We start from the raw sequence: 22,415 nt of genomic DNA on the forward strand, positions 1-22,415 counted from the left end.
TGCGGCTTCCTTCCTGGCTAAATCCCAACCAGTTTCCAAGCTGGAGAAGAATCGCAGGAAAAGGGGAATAACACGCCACCAATAAGGAAAACCCCAATTCCAGCTAAACTGCTACGATCAGGCAAACGTCACGTCAAAATATAGATAGATGGCATGAAATGACCTTCATGTTTAAGGACTGAGCAACAAACACAATTGAACTAAATAAAAGGGATTTCATATGAAGCCGTGGTTTTATTCCATGAGCACAATTAACTATCCATACAGGAGTCTTTTTTTCCCTCAAAGACTTTATATTCATAAAATGCTCTCTATGTTTTTTATTCTCTTTTCTTTGAAGAACGTCGTCGACACTGGGGAGCCGCTGGCCGGGGAGCTGGATCTACTAGTTTGATTACACCCGGCACTCTTAATTAAAGTTACACAGGTCTGAGTCAAAGGCTTTTTGACTGGTGTTGGTTTTTAAAGACATCTCGTCACGCCTCGCTAAGCATTGCTGTAATTTGCAGCCACTCCGATGTGTCCAAAAAAAAAAAAAAAAGAAAACTCGGCTTACTCTTTCTCTCCAGCTTAAGAGCGCGCAGCCAATTTAAGCCTGGTACTTTTCAGAAACCACCCCACAAACATCAATCACGGAAAGCTGAGAGGCCTGTTAAGATTGGCGAGGTTGAGATTCAAGAGGCAACCCTGAATTCTGATTAATTTCACATACCTGACAGGCAAAACATATTTAAGGGATTAAGACATATAATAGCAAATTTGGGAACATAAATGATGCAATGAATAACACATTCTGTGTGAAAATATTCATATTTCTGCACGATGAGTGATGGGATGGAATTAAAAGCTGTTTAAAAGGAAAAAACTTAAAAGCTCAGTAGAGGAAATGATTAACTCTTTTAGAAAACTTGCTTAACAGAAACATCTGTTCAGAGAAGCAGGTTTGCCCTAAATTATCTGGAAATCAAAAGACTTAAACAACTCTTTGGGTCAGTGTGCTTTACCAGTAAATATAAGATAGTTACCTGGTGGGGCTACCATTCTCTGCCATTTTTGGAATAGGCATGTCTTGAGACAGTCTCGGGGGCTGAGGTTGTAGGTCTTGTGCCTCGACATGAGTTCCTGCATGGGCTCCAGGATGACACACAACTGCAGACAAAACAGGACAAACCACAGATTTGGTTAAAACCAATTAACTGATGAGAGAACGGTGCCTTCTTCGCTGCAGCATTTATCAAGGTAAAGCAAGACGTCCATAAAAATGCTGAGTTAGTTGCTCAATTAAGCACAAACAAACTGACTTTGAGTGATTAATAAGGGAACAAATGGGCGGCACAGTGGCGTGGTGGTTAACACTGATGCCTCACAGCAAGAAAGTTCTGGCTTCGAATCCAGGCCGACTGGGCCTTTCTGTGTGGAGTTTGCATGTTCTCCCTGTGTCTGCATGGGTTCTCTCCGGGTACTCCAGCTTCCTCCCACCATCCAAAGACATGCTCATTAGGTTCATTGGGGATTCTGTGTTAGCCCTGAGATGGACCCTTCCCAGGACAAGCAGTTACAGAAAATAATTGAATGAATGATTAGTTTCTACTAATAAGAAACAGAAGGAGACAGCCAGAGAGAAAAAGATCATTCATTCATTCATTTTCGCTTGTCCTCTGAAGGGCCGGGGCGGCTGGAGCCTATCCCAGCTGTCATCGGCGAGAGGTGGCGTACACCCTGGACAGGTTGCCAGTGTATCACAGGGCTAACACAGAGAGACAGACAACCATTCACACTCACATGCACACCTACGGCCAATTTAGAATCAGGGAAAGATCAGCTGAAAGATATATTTTAATATGAGGTGACTTGGTTGAGCTCTTTCTAAAATGTGAACAATGCACATATTAATGCTTGCATGATTGGAAACACACTTTTGTCATGCTCTTCTCTATTTAGGAACACCGAATGGCCCCTCATTCCCACACTGTGCTCCAGTTATTCGAATCTGAAAAGACCTTACGTACAACATTCAGTCTGGAGAAAACTGTACCTCTGGTGATCTACAGTGAGAGGAACCTATATATATTGACGCTATATAAATAAAATTGAATTGAATTGAATTGAACCGGGGATCAGCCTGTCATCCTAAATACATCAGGATTAGCCTATCCAGATAACATCTGGATAACATTACAAGCTGGTCAGCCTGCCTTGTTCGGCAGTGGTAACCATCCGCATGAAGTTGCTGGTGAAACTGGACAGCCATCTACATTAAACCAATCACAGGGCAACGCTGGGATCAAACTCCAGACAGGATGCCCTGTGCATATCCTCTAACTGGATAAAACCGTTCTGCTTCTCTGTCTGACTTCTCTCTGCCTTCAAAACCTGACCATTAGATTTTCAGCAACGTCCTGTTTTGTAAAAAGAACTATTTTTTATTTAATATCAGAATAGGACTATGAAGAAGGGACATCCTGGTGACCCACTGATAACTTACAAATAAAAGCAGAACACGGCTAACAAATAAGAAATGGTCCTCAAAGGAGAAAAGCAGCATGATCATTTGCTCAAATAGCCTTTACTGTATGTTCAGCAGGAAATCAGGAAGGAGCTGGCAAATGTCTTTAGCAGGAGTCTTAGTGGGTGGACGTGCTTCGCAAATATCTGACTCTATCACTGGACTTCAAATCTGTCTCCTATTAACTGTCAATATTGGCGTCTTTTGACACTGAAGACAATCTTTCACTTACCGTAACTATGACCACAAGCTTTTTTAGGAACGTCTAGAACTTGCAAAGCCCAGTGATTCTGTTTTACACTAAGTGGTGTGCAACATCTGTAAAATGCTGAAATGGGTAATTTAGGTTTCAGGACATGTTGATTTTGGAGGCAGCTCTTTGTTTAACCGTAACGGTCACAAGGGTGTTTTGTAGAAGTTCCTTGTCGGTGTTGCAATTTGCAGCCGTGTGTCAGAGCGCATTGCTTGTGAGAACTTGCAATACCTTCACAAAGTGAAACAGATGTTTCCTCGACACAGGGTACAATTACATTTTGAATTTTTATCACATTCTGGCCTGTAAAATCAACCCAGCAGAACAAGTCCGGGCCAACACAGCCACACAGCGTCAAGCAAGTTCTTTAAGTTGTTAAAAATCATCATTTGAGATTTAGATTTGACAACATTATAATTAAGTTTAACAGCTTGATCACGGCTCATGAAAGGATTTTGGGTTAAAATACTTTTGTTGTTAAGGCTATTGTGGTCAAACTATAGTTGACAGTCAGTAGGAAATAGAAAGCAAACAGTGTCCTGAAGTGTGACAACTTCTGTTAGGGTTTTATAACGTCATGCTGCTTAGCCACATTCTAATTCATGGCTGAAAGAAGGTTTATGTCACTTAAATGCAAACATATTTAATTCCTGGTCCATGTAGCATGGACGTCGAGTTGACTTGCTGGACTGATTATCCAAAAATTTTCAAACAAGATAAAGGCTGTGACACACCAAGCTGACCATCGATTGATGACCAATGTCACTGTAACCATAGTTTCGTAGGTGTATCCTGCACCATTGCCTCCCACTAATCGGACCCTTGTTGGGAGATTTTCAGCCTGTTCAGCATGTTGAATCAGCAGAAACTGTAGGTGAGAGAGATCAATCTGTTTGGCTGATAACCTTTGTAAACCAGTGACACTGAAGTGACGAAAGTAAAGAAAATTAAAAGGAGGCTCCTCTTGAACATTCCAATACAGAACTATTTTCACGAAACTATGATCATCTCGAATGAATAGACCAACTGATCGGCATGATTCAGGAGAGGCCAGCTCACTCTTGTTGCTATTGCTAGCCTCCCAGCTGATAGTAGCTCTTCCAGTTTCCTCTTTTGAATGACGGATACTGCCACCTTTCAAACACGCTTTCACACAGGCTGTGGCCAACGGTTGTAGTGTCTGCGGTGTGTTCAAGTGCAACTTTTTAGTCCAGACACAGGCAATGTGAGGCGATGTCACAGTCTGCCTTTGTTTCCGGCAGTTTTATAATGTCGTTTTAATGTGTCAAGGCCTTGACGTGCCCAAAAACACACAACAGTAAGTGTCTTCAACCAGGAGTGAATAATTTGGCTCACTGCAGCTTCGTGTATGGCTAACAAGACAAGAAGTCCATATATATGCTGTTACTGCCTCGCAAACAGAGAGGTCAAAACTGCTGCAGTGAAAGTAGGCGTGGGTTTACTCGGTTGCTCAAGGGCACTCTGACAGTCATTACTGAGAGAAAGGAGACTGTTAATCATTCACTGCATGCTCAGATGATCTCGTCTGACCTTCAGCCCCCCACCACTCCTACTTTTCTGATGTCAATTCTAATCAACGGGCTCTTACTATCTTTAGCTGGACTGTGCGGCGACTTGAAGATAAATCGTCAAAAACTTTCTAGGAGGTGTGGATCTTATACAGTATCTGGCATATACTTCTATATGTACAACAGCTTTGGATGCTTTTATACAAATCGCCTGACGACATCAGGAACCCTTGCCGAAATGTTTTTGCATGATTCAAAGCACTAACCTCCACCAGTCAGGGGTTTGAAACTAGTCATTTGAACAATCGTAGACGCGGCTGCTTACGCCAAATTACCCAACATAACCATAGCAATGTCTGTCGCTTTTTGCCCCGCTAGGACAGCAGTGTTTTGAGGCCATGCCGCTCGAGGTAAAGTGAACATCCCTGTGGCAGACTAATCCCGTGTTCTCCTCTGATAGTTCCCTCCTGACACAGTAATATCCCTCCCCAGCTCAGCCAACAAGCCCTGGCTCTCAGCCTGAAAACAAGGGCTATTTTCAGGCTGAATTGTAGGAAGGCAGTGGCTCCGGTACATGGAAAGGCTTAAATACTCCAAATAAAAAAAAAAATGTGTGTGTGTGTATGTGTGTGAGGGTGTGTTTGAGAGTAAGGGAAAGGTTGTAACCTTTTAGCCAGGAAACCGTCCGTTTCTTTTGGAGGGACTGATAAACGCTGGGAAAGGCTGGGGAGACACATTATTGTCAGCTTAATGTGAGGAAAGGGTGTATTTTTTCTTTACACCCGCCGATAACAGTAGGAGAAAATATCACTTGCAAAGTGAGTGACATGTTGAAGAGCAGTGACGAAACAGCAGTGGTTCCCAAATTTAAAATGGGGATGTCTGAAGTGGACGCAAGATTGTTAGATGATTATTGAGCGTCGGAAAGAGGAACCACTCTCATGTCCTTGTGAAACACTGGATAAAAATAAAATCCACACAAAACAGTTTATAAAGGTGACTTGAAAATGTGTATTGAGCGGTTTAAGTTTTGTGTTAGGGTTCACTGGAAATCCTATTTCTTGATGTCCATTCAAACAGACAAACTGGGAAATGCAGATTCAATAAACTAAATGACATTACATTTATGTTGTGGATATTTTCTTTACTACTGTAATGAAAGAACAATATTTAAAAAATGTTAAATCCCTAGTAAAGATGAATATTTTCTGTTGCATTTAAAATCAAATCACACGTGAATTATTTCAGGTTTGAACCTCTGTCAGTGAAGCAGGGACCTCTTCCTTAAAATGGTGTTGTCAGCAAACAGAAAACAAAGCATTGTTTCATTTACAGAGAAGTGACCATCTGATTCACCAAAATAAAGGAGCAGAATGAACAGAAGCTGAACCTTTAGTGTGTAATTACAGATACTTGAATTATGTGTTTTCTCTTCCGGCTGCATTACAGTTGCTTTCTGTATAGAAAATCATTGTTATAGAACAACAAAAACAGCCAGCCTGCTCCCTCGCTCTCTCTCTCTCTCTCTCTCTCTCTCTCCTTTTCCCTGTGTCTTTCTTCACTCAGTTATTATAAGCAGTGGAGGTGCCGTTCCCTGATTCGCGCGCCATTTCACAATTATGAGTCTCAACAGGGAGCGTTCATTAATGTTATGCTAATTTTCTGTATCCAATTAATTCTTCCCTTTCCCCGTCTCTCTCGCGCTCGCTCTTGTTCTCCCATTTGGAAATCGTAGCTGTCAGTCAACTGTGCCGTCGAGAAACACAAACAAAACCCTGTGAAATAATCACTAATGCATTCAGCCGGATTAGACTTCCTATTTCTGTAAATTATATTGCTTCGGTCAGGTAGAAAAACACATATATGCGGGGAGTAAAGAAGAAATAAGTGCTTTTTTTTTTTTTTGTTTTGATGCCGTGCACTTTTGAATTATACACTGAAGTTTCATGCGCCAAAGAGCCGTAAAACGTGTTCAGCACATGAAATACAGCTTTCACTTTCAGTAAGAAAAAAAAAACCCATTTACACTAACAACATGATTGGGAACTGAATTTGAGACAGTAGAAAACAATGTCTGGGAATGAAACTCTAAGTCAGACACAGAACATACCTGCAAATGCTAAACTCATCATAGATTTATTGCAGAGCATGTCACGTTATTGCAACAAGGACCACATTATACGTGACAAAACATGACTATTCTGCATAATAAAACAACTTTATGCCGTCTAGACATGCAGGTTAGTTCGAGTAACATGAATTATGGTGTTTAAAAATGGACTAGAATTGTTCCTCGAACTGCGTCAAGTGTGAGGAGAACAAAAACAAAGTCAGAATGACAGTCATAGACGTTGCCACACAGACACAGAGCACTTACCCTGAGGTAGTTGAGGGTGAAGTTGGTCAGGCCCATACGAGTGATGTTTTTGGACAGTTGTTCCAGCACCTGAGGGTCTTGTGCCTAAAGTCAGAGGCAGAGGAATTAAAAGAAAAAGTTATACAAATAAATATACACACAAATGCACGCACAACATTTCTATATTTTTGTTTTCAGCTGAATCCCACAAAAGCAATTATCTATAACCAATTAGGCTAATTGGCATTCATTGGATATGCACAATCGACACTTTCACACCCTCGAGTCATAAATGCGGCTACTTAACACTGTTGCTGCAGTTGTGCCATGAACCTGAATAGAATTATTTTTGACGTTCATTTCCCACCCATGTCAATTTGTGCGCTAATTAATCAATATTACTTTGTCGTTTCATTCACATTTCCACACACATTTCCATTTGTTTTTATCTTAATTGAACTTGACAATGCTGCTGACTGTATGTGTGTTTATATAGAAGGTCCGTGCTGCAGAGAAAATGTAATAAATAATGATAAGTGACAGAAAACTACAGCTGGAAATCTGCTGATGTGATACAGCCTTCCATTTTAAATAGGTTCACAGTGATGTGGTCAAATTACAAACAAATAATACGAGCTAACCACCATTCAAATTATTTAAAAACTGTAATTTCAAATTGATTATATTGATAAATCTCACGTGTAAAAAATGCAAAAAAACAAAACACACGATCAGACAAAAATTACAGGAAAGCATCTGAGGACACATGATTATTCACTAAGCTTGTTTGCTGCTCCACGAATAAGCATTCAAATCATAAAATGCTGTGGGTATTGACAGAGCAAAACATAAGTCAGACTGAGCAGAAGCAGCGAGCACACTTGCATTCACTTCCTCATGAAAAATGCATAATTCTATCTCCAGTCGCATCTCTGTGTTTGAGAAAGTCAAGAGGGAAGCGGGGGAGTCTTTTTGTACCGTCAGCAGACCAACATGAGTGACGGGAGAATTGAACTAGCGTGCGCTATTGGCAGCCGGGCGGATCACAATCTGAATTACTTCACTCATCAAGCAGAATTAGGATGAACTGTACTGTATACGAATTTTGTCTTGGCAGCTGCGGTACAGCGGCGTATCAACAATTTGTGGAGTAAACACTGGCACATATGGCGCAGGGACGACAGAGGCACTCAGTTCAAGAGGCCAGAGGAACAACAAACTGTAGAGGAACATATTCAGGATTTAGGATGCATGGCGGAGATCCAAAAAACAAAACTTTAAACAATGAAGACAGTGTCAGTGTGTACATACAGCATACGCATCAAAACTAAAGCAGGAGACGGCAGGAGGCTTCTCTGCAGCTCAATCAAATTTTTCTTTTATTATAGTGGAGGTAGCAATTTAGGAGAGGAACACTGCTCTTTATAATGTCCTACATTTATTTGCCAGTTGCAGATTAAGATAAATGATTACCCTGTATTATAAATTAGAACATATTTGAACAAGTTAAATTACCTAAACATAATGTTGTCCAAATGAGTTCAGTCTCAAACAACAGTCAATGTTACGTCCACATTAGGAAAAGATAAGATAATCCTTTTTCTTTATCCCACAGGGGGGATATCTGCAGTGTTGCAGCAGCATTTAGTTTAAAGGACAGTGCACATTATAAACAGTAAATGGTCTCCACTACCTCAGCAGTACCCAAAGTGCTTCAGTGTTTCTCATTCTCCCATTCTCATGGCGGAAGCTGACGTGTAATGTGCTTGCCAATTCTGGATCTTGCCCAACAACACTTCGACCGGCTTTAAATTGGCCAGAGATTGAGCCCTCTACCCTGCTATTAATGGACAACCCACTCCACCAACTATACCTGCTGAGACACGGACGCCCACCATCTTAACCATTTTACACAGAACATTATCTTGGTAAGACTTTTACTTAACTAAAATTTTGAAAGCAGAATTTTGATTTGTAATGTGTACCAGAAATCTTCCATTAATGCCATTAATGCGACCTTGCTTACTTAAGAGTAGCAATACTTTAGTCAAAGATCTCAAAACTTCTTCTTCCACTGTTTCTCAGTCCAGTTGCAGTTGATTTCATTGATGCCAGTGTCTCTGCATAGGTTGAAGATTGTATTGCTGATATTATTCATCCTTAACAACTGCCATTGAGCACTGCTGCAGCAATATTTGGGTGCATTTCCACCCAAATTCAACCAATCTTCAACCAACTACATTGTTACAGTTGTATATGACATTTAAGTGTATGATATTTAGATCACTGATAATAACACAGTAATGCAATAAAGCACTAAACGTGAACAGGTGCTACTCAACATGATGAATACATTCATTTTAAAACACTGCACTGCCTCTCAGTACAGATGAAGCTGATTTAATTGACACACTGCATAAAAACATGCGTTGCATATACTATGTGCTGAATTCTCTATGTTGATTGGAGATTGTATTACTTACTTGTTTTTGTTATTGTTAATCTTTAACATCTGTATATTTGTATCCATGACAAAGAAATACTTGTTCACTTAGGGATTAAGTGCCACTGCTGTCTGCCATGTTGGAGGGACAAGGCCTGAGTGTGATAGACCTGTCACTCAAGTAGTGTCTTCTGTGATGTGAAACTGTTCAAACCCTTATCGAGATAAACGTAGGAGTGAAAAAACAATCGATGGCTTTGTTACTGCCAGCCAGGTGAGTTTCTGGTCTAGTGGGCGTTGCAGGAACTGCAGAGATCAGCTGTGAACTGAATCATTTCCATGTCGACTAACTAGACGACATGAGGAAGACACGTTAGTACTTGAGTCCGGGTCATTATTTAAATATCAGGCTTTATTAGAGAGGTAAGCTGCTTAATTCATGAGTGCAATATAAAAATAAGCAATTTCTTTCAATACCTTTTTAATGCACTTATTAATTGTCCTTGTAATTTCCTGTATAAAATCCTGTAAAGTTTGAGTCATTTAATTTAACCCTGATGTTGTTTTCTATTTCTGCTTCACTGAAACCTCCTTCCTGCTTGCTCCATCCTTATTTGATGAGTCAGTCTGTAATGGACAATATAATAATACCAGTTACGAGCCCACTCTTTAAAACCTCAAACTACTCTATGTCTCTTCCAAACCATTCCTCACAAGAGCCGGCAAAATAAAACCAAAAAGTTGAGCTTACTTCAAAAAGTAGGCCTTCCACAGCAGCTACACACCAGGATCTGCAGCTTCAACTTCCCTGTTCTGACTCCCCTGTGTCTGTATCCGCTTTCATTAGTCCAGGCAGCGATCAAAAGAGTGAACTCACACACACACACAAATCATTGAAGATCTGGTCGGGACCTGCAATACCCCCCACAATATCCCACTCTCCAGGAATTAGAGTGAACACCCAGAGGGGCCAATTTATCGTTGAGTGAAATTCATATGAAGATTTGGCCAAAAAGAGCAAGGCTGGATGAACAGGCTGCCTCTAACACACACCTTTAGTTCCATGGGGGTAAATAGAAAATGTTGAAGGAATGAATCCTAGTTTGCTTATTAAGCAAGTGGGAGAAGCTGCATATATATCATCTGAAAAAAAACCTCCATTTAAATTGATTTTTATTCTTGTTTTGTTTTAACTAAAGTCTCTTTTAGACATGAAATATTTTACACAGACAACACCTCTTCAAGCTGATTAAAATATTTCTGATCAGATTCTAACTTAACGGTTTAACTGTTTACATCTTCTCTTGAGATATATTGTATGTGTTTACATGCCCCAAAACACCAATCACAATAGAACAAGTGGTTCTAGGTTTTACCAGAAATATAATAGAGGAAGAACAACAAAAAAATTCCACCTTTATTGACAACACTGAATTCATTCAATCAAAGACGAGGACAAGTGTGGAGATGCATTTTTAATGTTGCTGCCCACATAGATTCTGATCAAACACTTGTTTGAAAAACTGTTTTTTTTTTCTGCCTCCCTGCTCTCCTGGAAATTTGTAATTTTACCACATGGACAAACCATAGACTGTATATAACGTGGATGCCATGACAGCTCCTCAAAGTGAAGCCAAAGCAAGTAGAGCTCCCCCTGGTGACTGGCTGCAGTATAGGTCATAAGCTCCACCCTCTCCATGTTAGTAGAGGGGACTTGGACTAAAATAAAACACTAAAGTACACGTCAGATAACTGGTGGAGGTAGAGCAGAGCACGGCGTTAATCAAAACGTAAGTGAGTCTGGAGGATGTGTGGACAGACTCTGGCTCCAAACTCGCAAGATGGCACCGCCCATATCCCTTGAATTCTAGTGTCCGTTTGACCAATGGAAGGAAGTGGAGATGTTTCGTCTGCTTTTTTGTACAGTCTATGAGGCCAACGTGCAGAAAGAACAGATTTATTCCAAGTAGAGAGAAACGATCTGATCAGGTGTTTCAGAGGTTTCTGCCTATTCTCTCAATCGGATGGAAAATTCCTAATATTAGTGTCCATGTAAATACAGACACCGCTGGTTTGTGGTGGTCTTTACCATTTAGCCAATTTTTACGTTAATGTTTTTTTTTTGTTTTTTTTTCCTTTACTGATCCCTCATGGGGGAACTCTCTTGAGGTGTGCAGGAAGCAGAGAGTCATGGACATAGGGGGATGCAAACCTGTGCAGTCCTCACGGTCACAAAGCTTTTCTAACCACTAGGCCCCTTAATTGTTCAAAGAAAATATTTTTACACACATGAACATTTTTCCTCTGCATTTAACCCAACCATTTGGTCCACACACACACGCAACCACGAGGTAGTGAGCACACTCAGAGCACTGGGCAGCCACATGCAGCTCCAGGAGAGCTCAGATTATTTAAGCGACTTGCTTATGTGCACTTCAGCCGTGGACGCTGAAGGGAAAGCTCTGGTCACTCACTCCACCCTTGCACGTTTCTCTCAATCAGTCCTGAACCAGTGACCCTGCACTCCCAGGTTCGCCTCGCTTACAGGAAGAGCCAAATGTCTTGTGTGGTATCGATATTTGATACTGATAGATTTTAAAATAAAAATTTAAAAAGCTGTTAATAATGACCATTGTGGCTGCAATTTAATGACAAATATTTTTTGCTGGATATTCAGCTCAAAACTGAAAATATAAAGAGGGACACGGTGTAATTACAGCTCGATGTTCTTTAATTTTTTATTTCCAGAATTCAGGAACACTCATGTGTTTTCTTATCTGACCTGAGGAGAATCTGCCTCACAATTTAAAGTTCACGTATTCAAAGTAGTTCATTGTCTATTTGACTATTTTCTTTCTAAGCATAGAATATTATACTTGAGAAAATTATTATTTCATTTCTCTTTGTGTATTTAACCTTGTTCTGCTGTACTATTATATTAACTGTATTCAGATCGGACTTGTTCCGCGTGGAGTGCTGATGTTAGCCTGTCAGATTTCCATCATGACTTGACCTGGACGCTCATTCACAGACTGTAATGTAAAACTGATGTCGCACTGATGTAAAGATGTGCACTTCTGAAAGGGGGCTTGAAAAAGTTTCACAATCCTTGGGCCCTTGAAACATACAAAAGCCTCATTGTGTACTGTTGGGCATAGTGAATATATGTACAGTTCGGTTTCATTTATTGATGAAATATTGTGTTTTTCTATCCTCTAACGGCAGTGCAGCATTGTACAATTTCAGAATAGATTCATGTGAAAACAGAAGACCTTCTGTTCGCTGCAGCTCCAGTGACTAAATGTGTTACACTTAGTGGAATTAAGCAGATTATTCATTCGACCTTGTTTTTTTTCCTCCCTCTCTCTTTTTTCAGACAAGAGCCTTTTTTTTTATCCTCAGTGGCCTTTGATGTCTGCAAATAAATTGGTTCGCAAAAATCCCTCCAAACTGCTTTGTTGGCGTTTAAATTTCTGATGAATACCTTCTAAAAAGTGTCTTTGCCGAGTGCGGAGTCAAAAAGTGACACCTAAAAACCATGTGACCGATGTGAGTTTTTTGGGGGGTGTTTTGTCGCATGTTAATGATGTCACACTCACGTGCATGGCCAGGATACTGCGGGGGATGAGCTCTCGGTACTGCCGGATGGTAAAGTGCCACGTCTTGATCCTCATCAGATCATCAAAGGCGAACTCCAGTATCAAACGACCCTCTGTACAAACCTGGGGAAAAGATCACATAGTTGGTGTTACTTTACATTTTTTTTTTTCAGTCTACTTTAGCCGGCTCATAGGCAACCGTCAGCTGATCTGGACACAGGCGACAAAGAAATTAGTGTTTATTGGCCAGGTATAATTTTGATTTGAAAAAAGAAGGAATGCTGGGAGTGTTTTGTCTCATTTTATTTTATTTTTTTTTTGGGGGGGGGGATTGGTTCAAGGACTTTGTGGCATGGAGCGGGCTATTATGCTCCCAATATTTACTCTGCTCGTATCTCTCATTCAGAGCATCTGTCCTTGGGCCTCACAACCATCCAGCTATTTCTAAAATGTGAAAATAAATGTAATCTGGAGAGGGGTGTGTTTACGCCAGAGACAAAAGAACTTCAGGTCAGAGAGAGTTGCCAATTAGGAGGAGACAGAGAGAAACAGAGAGAGAGAGAGAGAGAGAGAGAGAGAGAGAGAGAAACATTTTTTTTGCCCCTTTAGCTGAATTCAGCGCTTGCCGGGGCCCTTGCGCTTCTCCCGTATTTCGTTGCTGTGACAACCAGGCAAAGAGAGGAGAGAGAGAGCGAGAGAGAGAGAGAGAGAGAGACAGAGAGACAGACAGACAGACAGACAGAGGGGGGTGGGGGGGAATCAGCTGATTAGTTGGCATGGCAACAGCAAAGATGTAATCCCACCAGACACACTCTAATCAATGCCCCCAGCGCAGATGGTCTCCTGAGGATCAACAAGAAAGAGGCTAGCGGCCATACTGCACCCCCACAACCCCGCCTCCCCTTCATCCCACCACCACAGCCCTCCTCACCCCCCCCCCCCCCCCCCCCCCCCCCACACACCACCCACCCACCTACCTCTGTTGGTCACGTGCCAATGCATTCAGTAAAAAAAAAAAAAAAAAAGAATAAATAGAAGCTTAACTGCTCCAAAAGCCCCTGAACGCAGCGCTGTTTCTCTGCTGTCTTGACTAAAAATGTGAATACTGTATAATCTTTCCACTCTTTGTGAAATGGCCTGATTCCTGAGTTCTTCAAGCAGATTACAATATACACAAAAAAGTTTAGTTCTGCAAGAAAATACCTCAAATTTTGGGGAGAAAATGGTGACATGGTGTTTCTATTATTCTACTACTTTCTACTGTTGATGTTAACGCAGGTAAAGTATAGAATCAGTTTCAGTGGCAATTATTATATTATTATTTCCTTTATTTTCACAGTAGTTTATTAGTACTGAACACTATGTGTACATGTGAATACACTGTACACATGTGTTAAGACTATTAATTGAATATATTATGATATAGATTGTATTTATTTCTCACAATTACACTTACGGGTTGCTGGAGTAGCACTACTGTACTGCAATGCTTATTATTTGTTCACTTTCCCCTCAAAGTCTTACTTTTCAGATACAGAATGAGAAACCGGTAGTTTTTGGAAATGAACAATTCCTCTCAGTGACTTTACTGGTTTGGTTTGATGTGCAAAGGGCTCTGTGTGGTCTGATAGTGGGCTTGCCTGAGCTAGATTAGACTAAAGCAATGTTTGGAAATAATCTGCGGTGTTTAATGGACAATGAAATTTATTATTTTTTTATTTAATATTTGTATGTATTCTAATTCTATCTAGTCTAATTCCAGCAGTGGTTTGTCCAACAGATGACCTCAGAGCTCAGCATGAAAAGATGCTGTATGGATGCATCATTAACTTGTAACTACCCCAAAATAAAAAGAAAAAAAATGTAACTGTAAGGAAAACCTCTTTAAATTTGTGAGTTTTTAGGTATTTAGATAAAGCAAGAAAATTTAAACACTTACTGGATCACCTGCAAAATATACTGTCACTGTCATTGTTTTTTCTTAGCTTTTCTTTCCTAGCTAGTTGACATTCCTTCCGTTTCAAAGGAATGCACACGTAAAATTAAAACCACGAAACCACCTCCTAATTATCTCTGACCTCCAGGTTCTTCGGCCATGTTCAATTATAAGTACGAATGTTGTAATTAATCCACTAGCACTCAAATAAACATTCAACTTTAACTTTGCTGTTTTTCTTTTCCTCCTTTGAAATGAAATGCATCGTTGTCATTAAGTCGTGTATGAGTTTTCTGCCCCCGGGCCACCGAAACCTATTAAAGGACCAAATATTTAGTCATGTATGAGGGAAACGAGTAATTCCTTACATCATTCCTGAAAGTGTGCTTTTTGTAGATTTACACTATTTAGCCACCAGCAGTGAAATAGCGTGAATTGTGTTTACTAGAGACCCTTCTGATGCTTTCCAGGTGCTGTAGCCTAAAGTGAAACAACAATTCACTATTGATTCCTCTTTCCATAGTGCCAACTGTGTCCTTAGCCCTGCCTCCAATATTACTCTTATTTCTCTCTACAAAGTTTCTGCTCATCTGTATCCGATAAGCCAACTGGTAAACCATCTAAATCAGAACCAGAATAAGAATCACTTTAATTGCCAAGTGCAATAAATGTGCAGGAATTCGTCTTAGTGGCACTGATGCGGAGACACTTTATGAACCACAAATGCAGCCCTTTTTCCTCAGAATCCAGAGCAATCATACAAAGCTATTTATTTCTTCCTCAGCAAAAGCCAATAGGTTAAAATCTAATATTTCTAACAATTGGCGAAACCATTTTCTTTTTTTTAAAGCTAAATAGTGTTTCCCTTATGAAAACTTAAAAGGAGGAAAATCCTAGTGAATTAAAAAGTGGTCCATTAAACAGTACAGCCCCTCACAGAGAGTCCCCATTGATTTAAGAGCAGGGTCATAAATCTTCCACACAACGGGGCTGAGATCAGGGGATCTCTGGCTCAAAAGAGCAAGAAAGAATAACAGCGTCCTACAACTGAGACACTATTCAATACTGTATCCTAACCTGACAATCAATTAACAACAGAGGCACTAAAGGTCATTACACTGATTATTATGGGCATCCATGACTACTTCTGGTGAATATAAAGAGTCAGAGATGCTGAATTTATAGCAACAAGCTGCTGACATGCCTAATGTATAGACGATTAAGTTACTTTACATGTGTGTTGAGCTTGTAACTGAAATTATTAGTTGATAATATTTATGGAAAACTGCCAAAAATTACTGCTGGGTTTATTTGTTTTCTACATTTTATAGCCCACATGACTAATTCATTAATTTCTAATGAAAACGACCATCAGATGCAGCCTTAAAGCAAATATATTACAGTGAGTGTTGCTTCAAGATAATTGAAAACCTCAACGTGACAATCATCTTGCAACTGCGGACCTAGTTTAACAGTTTTAAATCAATACAATCATTTTTATTTAGGGTAAACGTGACATGTTTGTGTCCTGCAGAGTGTATTTCCAGCCTAAGAGTAAAATGTCATTGGGATGTCTCACTATTAAGAGGTGACTGCAGTGCTGCCAGTTCGACTGCAGCCTTTGTTGCGATATCCCGGTCTCTCTCTCTCTCTGCACATATTTCCTGACTGCTGTCTGCTGCCAATTAAGGTGAAAATGCCTGTAATCCTACGCACATATATGAACACAGGTGAATGGAATAAGCTAAAATGTGTCATAGTAAACCAATAGAGGAAAATCTGAGATGACAAAATGTATAAATAATAAGTAAGGAAAGAGAGGGGGAAATGTTTATGAAGCTCTACTGTACTTGTTGACACTGACTCATATTGAGTTACAGTGTTAAAAGGAATGTCAGTATCTACTGCTGAGCCTCTCATGGTCAAATCTGATCCAGAAAGACATTACAATTAGAGTTTTCTGGTGGTATTTTAAAGAGGACTAAAAATAACAGCAGGAACTAGTGACACAGATTGCTGATAACAATTTCTCACCCCCACAAAAAAAAAAAAAAAATCCACTCAGGGAATTAAATTCACTTGAGCGGAGATCACCGTGTCGTGAACTCGTCTTTTGCTCTTTGCTCGCCTCCCAGCATGCAGAAAACCCCAGCTGGGCACCGGTAACAAGGGCCGTGCCCTCCGAGCTAACACTCACCGGTCAGGGGAAAGCAGGGCCTGCTGGGTAGTGAATAGAGGTGCCGGGAAACCGGGGGCGGCTGAGAGGTTGGGAGCTTTTGGTCAAATTGGCACCCGGTGTCACCTTGTCAACACCTCGCCACCCATCACCCCCCCCCCCACACCCCACCCACAAGCTCAGCGCACATTGTCAAGCAACACCTGGAGAACGCCGCCCACTCTAAGTGGCCCCACCCATTCGTTAGGCTGTGGCACCTCTGTCCCATTAGCAATGACATGAAGGTACTCCTTTAGAACCGGCCATCTGATGATTTTCACCATTAAAATTAGAATCTGTTATTAAACGGAATCAGAACTGGATTTATTTCCACATATATGCACACACATGAGGAATTTGTCTTTGGTGCAATAAAGAGCGTAGTAAACGCCTGCATATACATGGCAAAAAATCCAGAACTTCAAAACGACTCACAACACATTTAAACTGAACTGAATTCTATTTAGGTTTTCTAGCACATCAAAGAGAAAATACTGGATAAATAATGAATGGTTCTCCGTTTTCGTTGTAACGTTAAAGGGTAGCATTAGGAATCAAAAACAGCCAACAATGTCTGAATCAGGATGCAAACCAGCTATAAAAAAAAAAGGAACATTTAAGAACCCTGCATATAAACCATCACAACTGGGGGGAAAGCCAAATTTGGCACACATAAAATGTTGATAATAAAACCCCACTGCACAAGAAAGGTATACCTACATACACAGCTAAAGGAAATACAGTTGCACCTAGAAGCCTGTGTGCAAACAGTTTGCCTAATAATCATTTTATAATTAGCTTTTATTTTGTTCCACCTTGGGAAGAACAGGTATTTACTTTGTTTAATACCTGTGGGATTCACTACCAGTGGCCTAGGGTCTCAAATATGAACCACAATGGTATGTCAGCAGTTCCATTTTGGCCTTTGTTTGACATTTGTTGCATGCATTTCTTTCACTCCTCATTTTCTGTCCGACCATCTCAGAAAGATCTGTGTTTTCTGCCCTGTCTGACTTTGTTTAAGAGACGCCACAGTGTTTCCCAGACCTCACATATTAACTACAGGGCTGTTGTTTCTGATTGGATAGATGTCCAAACCCATAAAAATAAGTTTTAATAAACCAGAATTCTTCTTAAAATATGGTCCGAATTAGACATTTTGAAAGACAGAGAGAGGGAGAGATAGGAAAATAAAGAGACAGATATAGGCAGTGAGAGAAAGAGAGAGAGAGAGAAGGGGAGAGCAAGAGAGCGAGCTGGGAGCTGGGGATGATTTCTCTAGGGATGAAGGATGCGGGTTTGTGTGTGTCTAAATGTGTGTGTGTGTGTGTGTTGAGGGTGCAGGGGAAGGGGGGTTGGAGTATAGAGCGAGAGCGAGTAAGTCAGGGGGGAGGATGAACGAGAGAGAGGGGGAAACGTGGTGGTGGAGGAGGACGGGGGGAGGCTGGGTGGTGGTGGTGGAGGAAAGCGAGGCGAGGCAGAGCTGATTGAGATTCGGGCCTCCAGAGCTGCAGGCTCGCTGCTGCTGCTGCTGCTGCTGGGAGCTCAGGGAGAACACGCTCAGTTATTGGAATTTTTTTTTCTAATGAATTAATTCTTCTCATCCAATTTAGGTGAAGATGAAAAGAGAGCAGCGCTGCGAGCATCAAATTTAGCTTTTTGTTGACCGGGGCCTGGGCCGTTCTGTTCCTGTTCTGTACGGTTAATATCGGACACTTGTAATATATTATGTTTTTTTCTTTTTTTGTTGATGTTTTTTTGTACTTGGTCTTATTCCTTTTGGGAAATGTTGCTTACAAGAACCTTAGAAGAACATAAAAGGACATTTCCTGTGTGTCTAATTGGGGATGTTCCTTAATAACCAACCTACACACATTTACACACATACACATGCCCAACCCCCACTCAATCACCACATGCACACAAAATCACCCTCCCTTCAACTGAAACACTGACCTCAGATACCCCCACAACTCACATGCAGGCAGTCATGCATGTGAACATAAACGTACACCCACACACGGTAAACACCTGCCACATGGACGGGATTTCAAATGAAGGTCCTGCACTACACCACTCACAAACTTTTCCACATGGAAATTAACATATTTTCACAGAATGCATCTTAAATGTGAGGTGTCTTGTTAGTATGGAGGTCATATGTCAACATAGGTGGGGTGATACAAGTAGGGTAGATGTTGGGCTTCGAAAATCATATAGCATGCCACGGTTTCAGTGATTAACAATAAAGAAATTACTTCATTGTTTCACTTTTCCTAATTTAATGGAGACCACTGGGTAAACATAAAATTAAAACAATGATATGTTTTCTATCTCTTGCACCCATTTTGTATGCATCGGTGTCAATCTGACCCCAGGCTCTTTTAGCTGTATAAAATATTTAAGAAATATCAACATTTTACACACATTTGTTGTGGTTGTTTTGGATCATATTGAGGTCACTGTAACATGCAATTTTATAATCTTCAGAAATCTTTAGGGCCCTAACCTATCATGCTGTGGGGGCAGCATGATAGGTTAGGAAGATATTGATAGTCCACACAACATAGGGGTGAAGCAACATATGAAAGCTTGCACAGCAGCCTTCGAAATGTTCTGAATTTCTCTTGGTGCTCTGTGTGCTCTATCTTTCTGCTCTCTCTCATGTGAGAATGTGTCTGAGACAGAGGACGTTGCTGAGGAGGACCCTGATAATGAGACATCCTTCTCTGATGAGAATGAGACCTTCCTGTTGTCTCTCAACCAGTAAACACACTACCTTCCAAAAATGGAAAGATATTATGGTCCAGCTCCCTACTTGAACAACAGGCTAGACTTAGTGCTGCTAATGTCATCAAAATGGTTCCAGGCCCCAACAGATGTACTGTCAGTCATGTTCAAGACATCAAATCAGCATTTGAGCTCTTCATAACACTATCAATGAGAAAGGATATACTTGAGATGACACATTTGGGGGGGGGGGGGGGGGGGGGGGCATATGTCATTATTCTTGACAAATTGTTTTTCATACCAAATGTTATAGATAACAAGAATATGTACTTAGAAATAATATAGAGCGAATTAAAGTAAGATTTTATGGTGATCTGCATATTTCTTCATAGTCGCATAACACTTATTCTGGATGTATAAGGGGTGGGGTGGCGGGTTGTTTTATTTAAAGAGCTATTTAGGTAGTCAACACACAATGATAAAGTACCTGACACATAAACTTGGGTAACAATTTGAATTATAATCTTTTTCAGGAGGTTTAAATTGCTGGGGTCAAAAATAAAAGGTGTAAATTTAAAGGTAAAAGGAGGGTTAAATGTTCGAATCAGTCTGAAACAAAGTAAAAGAAATCAAACACACCCACACAGTATTTTTTTTTTATTCGTGCTGAAAAAAAAAAAGAAATGTTTTGAATTCAAATTCCAATTAATCTTAAAACTAGAGAAATAGAATCTGGGAACGGTGTAAGATAACTTTGATGCTGTTTTCCTTTGTTTGAGGAGAATTTTCTCCAAGAATCAATATCTAAATGCAACAAAGGAAAAAGAAAATACTGCTCTATTACCAAAAAACTATCTTGACATCAAGAAATGTTTCAATTAAGTTCATTTGTACTGAAAAGTAAAAGATAACATCAGCCTAATGGCACATTTTTTCTTTAAATTTCATTTTATAAAGCAAGATTTTTAGATCCCATTTACGGAAAGCTATCTGCCATTGAATTTACTCGGTAAAACAAAGACTAATTCACTTCTTAGTCTCACAGCACTTGGCAGGTCAGCCAAGAAGTTTAATTTCGGACTCACTTCGCACAGTTTACACACACACAGACACACAAGAGTGAGTGCATACTGTCAAGTCCTGAAAACAAGAGGGCGTAGAGCTGTTTAATGTCAGAACAATCCGGTCTGGTGCTTCAGCTCAGGGTTCATGCTACAGGGAACATGGAATCCCTTTAGCTCGGCTGCTCGGCGCTGACAAGGTATCTGGCCCCAGATTCATTTAGACAGTCAGCAGAAGAACACTAGGAGTCAGCGAGCCATCTGGATCAGACTGTGGTGCAGCAGATATTCACTTCAGCTCACAGGGGGATTCTTTCCCCAAAGACAAAAGCAGATAGCTCAGCTTTAGTGCTTTCACTAGACCTCGCTGTCAGGTTTGGATTATTTCACCGGCGCAATTTGTGTTTCCTCTGCTTCCCTAGCTGCTCTCCGCGCGTCGCTTATGCCGCAAACTAAACCGAAACTCTTCAAAGATCTTATTCATGTCCCGCCGGCATTGCCTTTGGAGTACCCGCGGGCTTAAGAATCAGTCGGCATCTTTAACATGAGAAATGCCAGTGGATTTGGAGGTCTAGGCAGAGGCCAAAATGCTGATAAGTGAAGAGAGTAAATATGAGTGTGTGTGACATTTCCCTGCATGAATTCATAAATCTAACAACATTGCTTGGTGCAGATATTTGGTCCAGGAAAAATACATGCGAGCTCCATGTTTAAGCTAATAACTCTGATGGTTAAAGTGCTAATTTGAAGTAAGTTTATTTATATTTGTATTGCCCTAAAGAATAATGTATTTTCTCCTCTCTACTTCTAATGAATAGTAATGATAGTACAATTATTTACTAACTCAAAAAAATGGTATGTATTGCTGATTTAGTGCTTAAAGTCCCAAGGAGTGTCAGGAAATAACTACTCCTTAAGAAATGTGGGATACACATTTAAAATAAACATAAAGATAACATGTCAATTTATAACCCACTGTGAGATAAATTAAAGGACTATCTTATTTTAAGACTTTCCCATGTATGACAGCAAAGCCACCTGGCATGGGTTCAAAAACCGAGGGACATCATGAAATGAAAAAAAAAAAAAAAAAGGAGTCAAAGGGTGTAAATGGATTTGATCTTTAACCAGTTAAACGCCTCACCCGGGCCATTATCATAGCCTGTGATCAATTATTCATGGTGGGAGAAGCTCAGAGGTCAGGTGTTACCTTTGTAAACATTGGCTTCCCGTGCTGGGTGACCATGGTGCACTGATCACAGTCCAGGGTGATGCAGGAGTTGTGGAAGGACTCCTTGGAGTGTTTGAGGATGTAGTGAAGCTCGGTGACCCCTCCCTCGAACACCGTGCTGAAATAACGGGGGATCAACGTCCGGCCGATCGCTGTGGGAGACAGAAGAGCTGCTTAGTATAGATGGAAACCAAACATGAAATGAAATGAAGATAGTAGGCTTGACGGCCAATAGAAAAGCAGAAGAAGGTGGCAGCATAAAATACAGCCACTAGTAAAACCTTATTATTACAGTTAACAACTACAGGCTGCTACTGCTGCAAATAGCATTCAGGTCTGTGTGCTGCTGATGTTAATACAGATACCAGAACCTTTCTATTTTCCAAACATTAGAGGAATAATTTGTCCCATTTGTTTTCTTGCCATGAGGTAGATGAGAAGATTGACGCCACTCTTAAGTCTGTCAGTTAAGTACCAAGCTGAAGCAGGGAGACAATTAGCTTAACTTAGCAGAAATACTGGAAACAGCAGGAAGCAGCTACCCCAGCTGCGTGTA

The 22,415-nt window shown here is 40.5% G+C and overlaps 1 protein-coding gene across 2 annotated transcripts in view; it reads right to left on the reverse strand.

Moving 5' to 3' along the window:
• Nucleotides 1-22,415, reverse strand: part of ldb2a (LIM domain binding 2a) — a 92,292-nt gene that overhangs the window by 9,654 nt on the left and 60,223 nt on the right. For both annotated transcript variants that reach the window (XM_084549972.1, XM_084549971.1), the window contains exons 3-6: nucleotides 21,839-22,011; nucleotides 12,687-12,809; nucleotides 6,666-6,749; nucleotides 1,026-1,149 (exon numbers count right to left, since the gene is read on the reverse strand). In XM_084549972.1, the coding sequence (XP_084406098.1) occupies nucleotides 1,026-1,149; nucleotides 6,666-6,749; nucleotides 12,687-12,809; nucleotides 21,839-22,011 (504 nt within the window). The remainder of the gene's footprint in view (nucleotides 1-1,025; nucleotides 1,150-6,665; nucleotides 6,750-12,686; nucleotides 12,810-21,838; nucleotides 22,012-22,415) is intronic.

The sequence above is a fragment of the Chelon labrosus genome, assembly GCF_963514085.1.
Source record: "Chelon labrosus genome assembly, chromosome: 8".
NCBI lineage: Eukaryota > Metazoa > Chordata > Actinopteri > Mugiliformes > Mugilidae > Chelon > Chelon labrosus.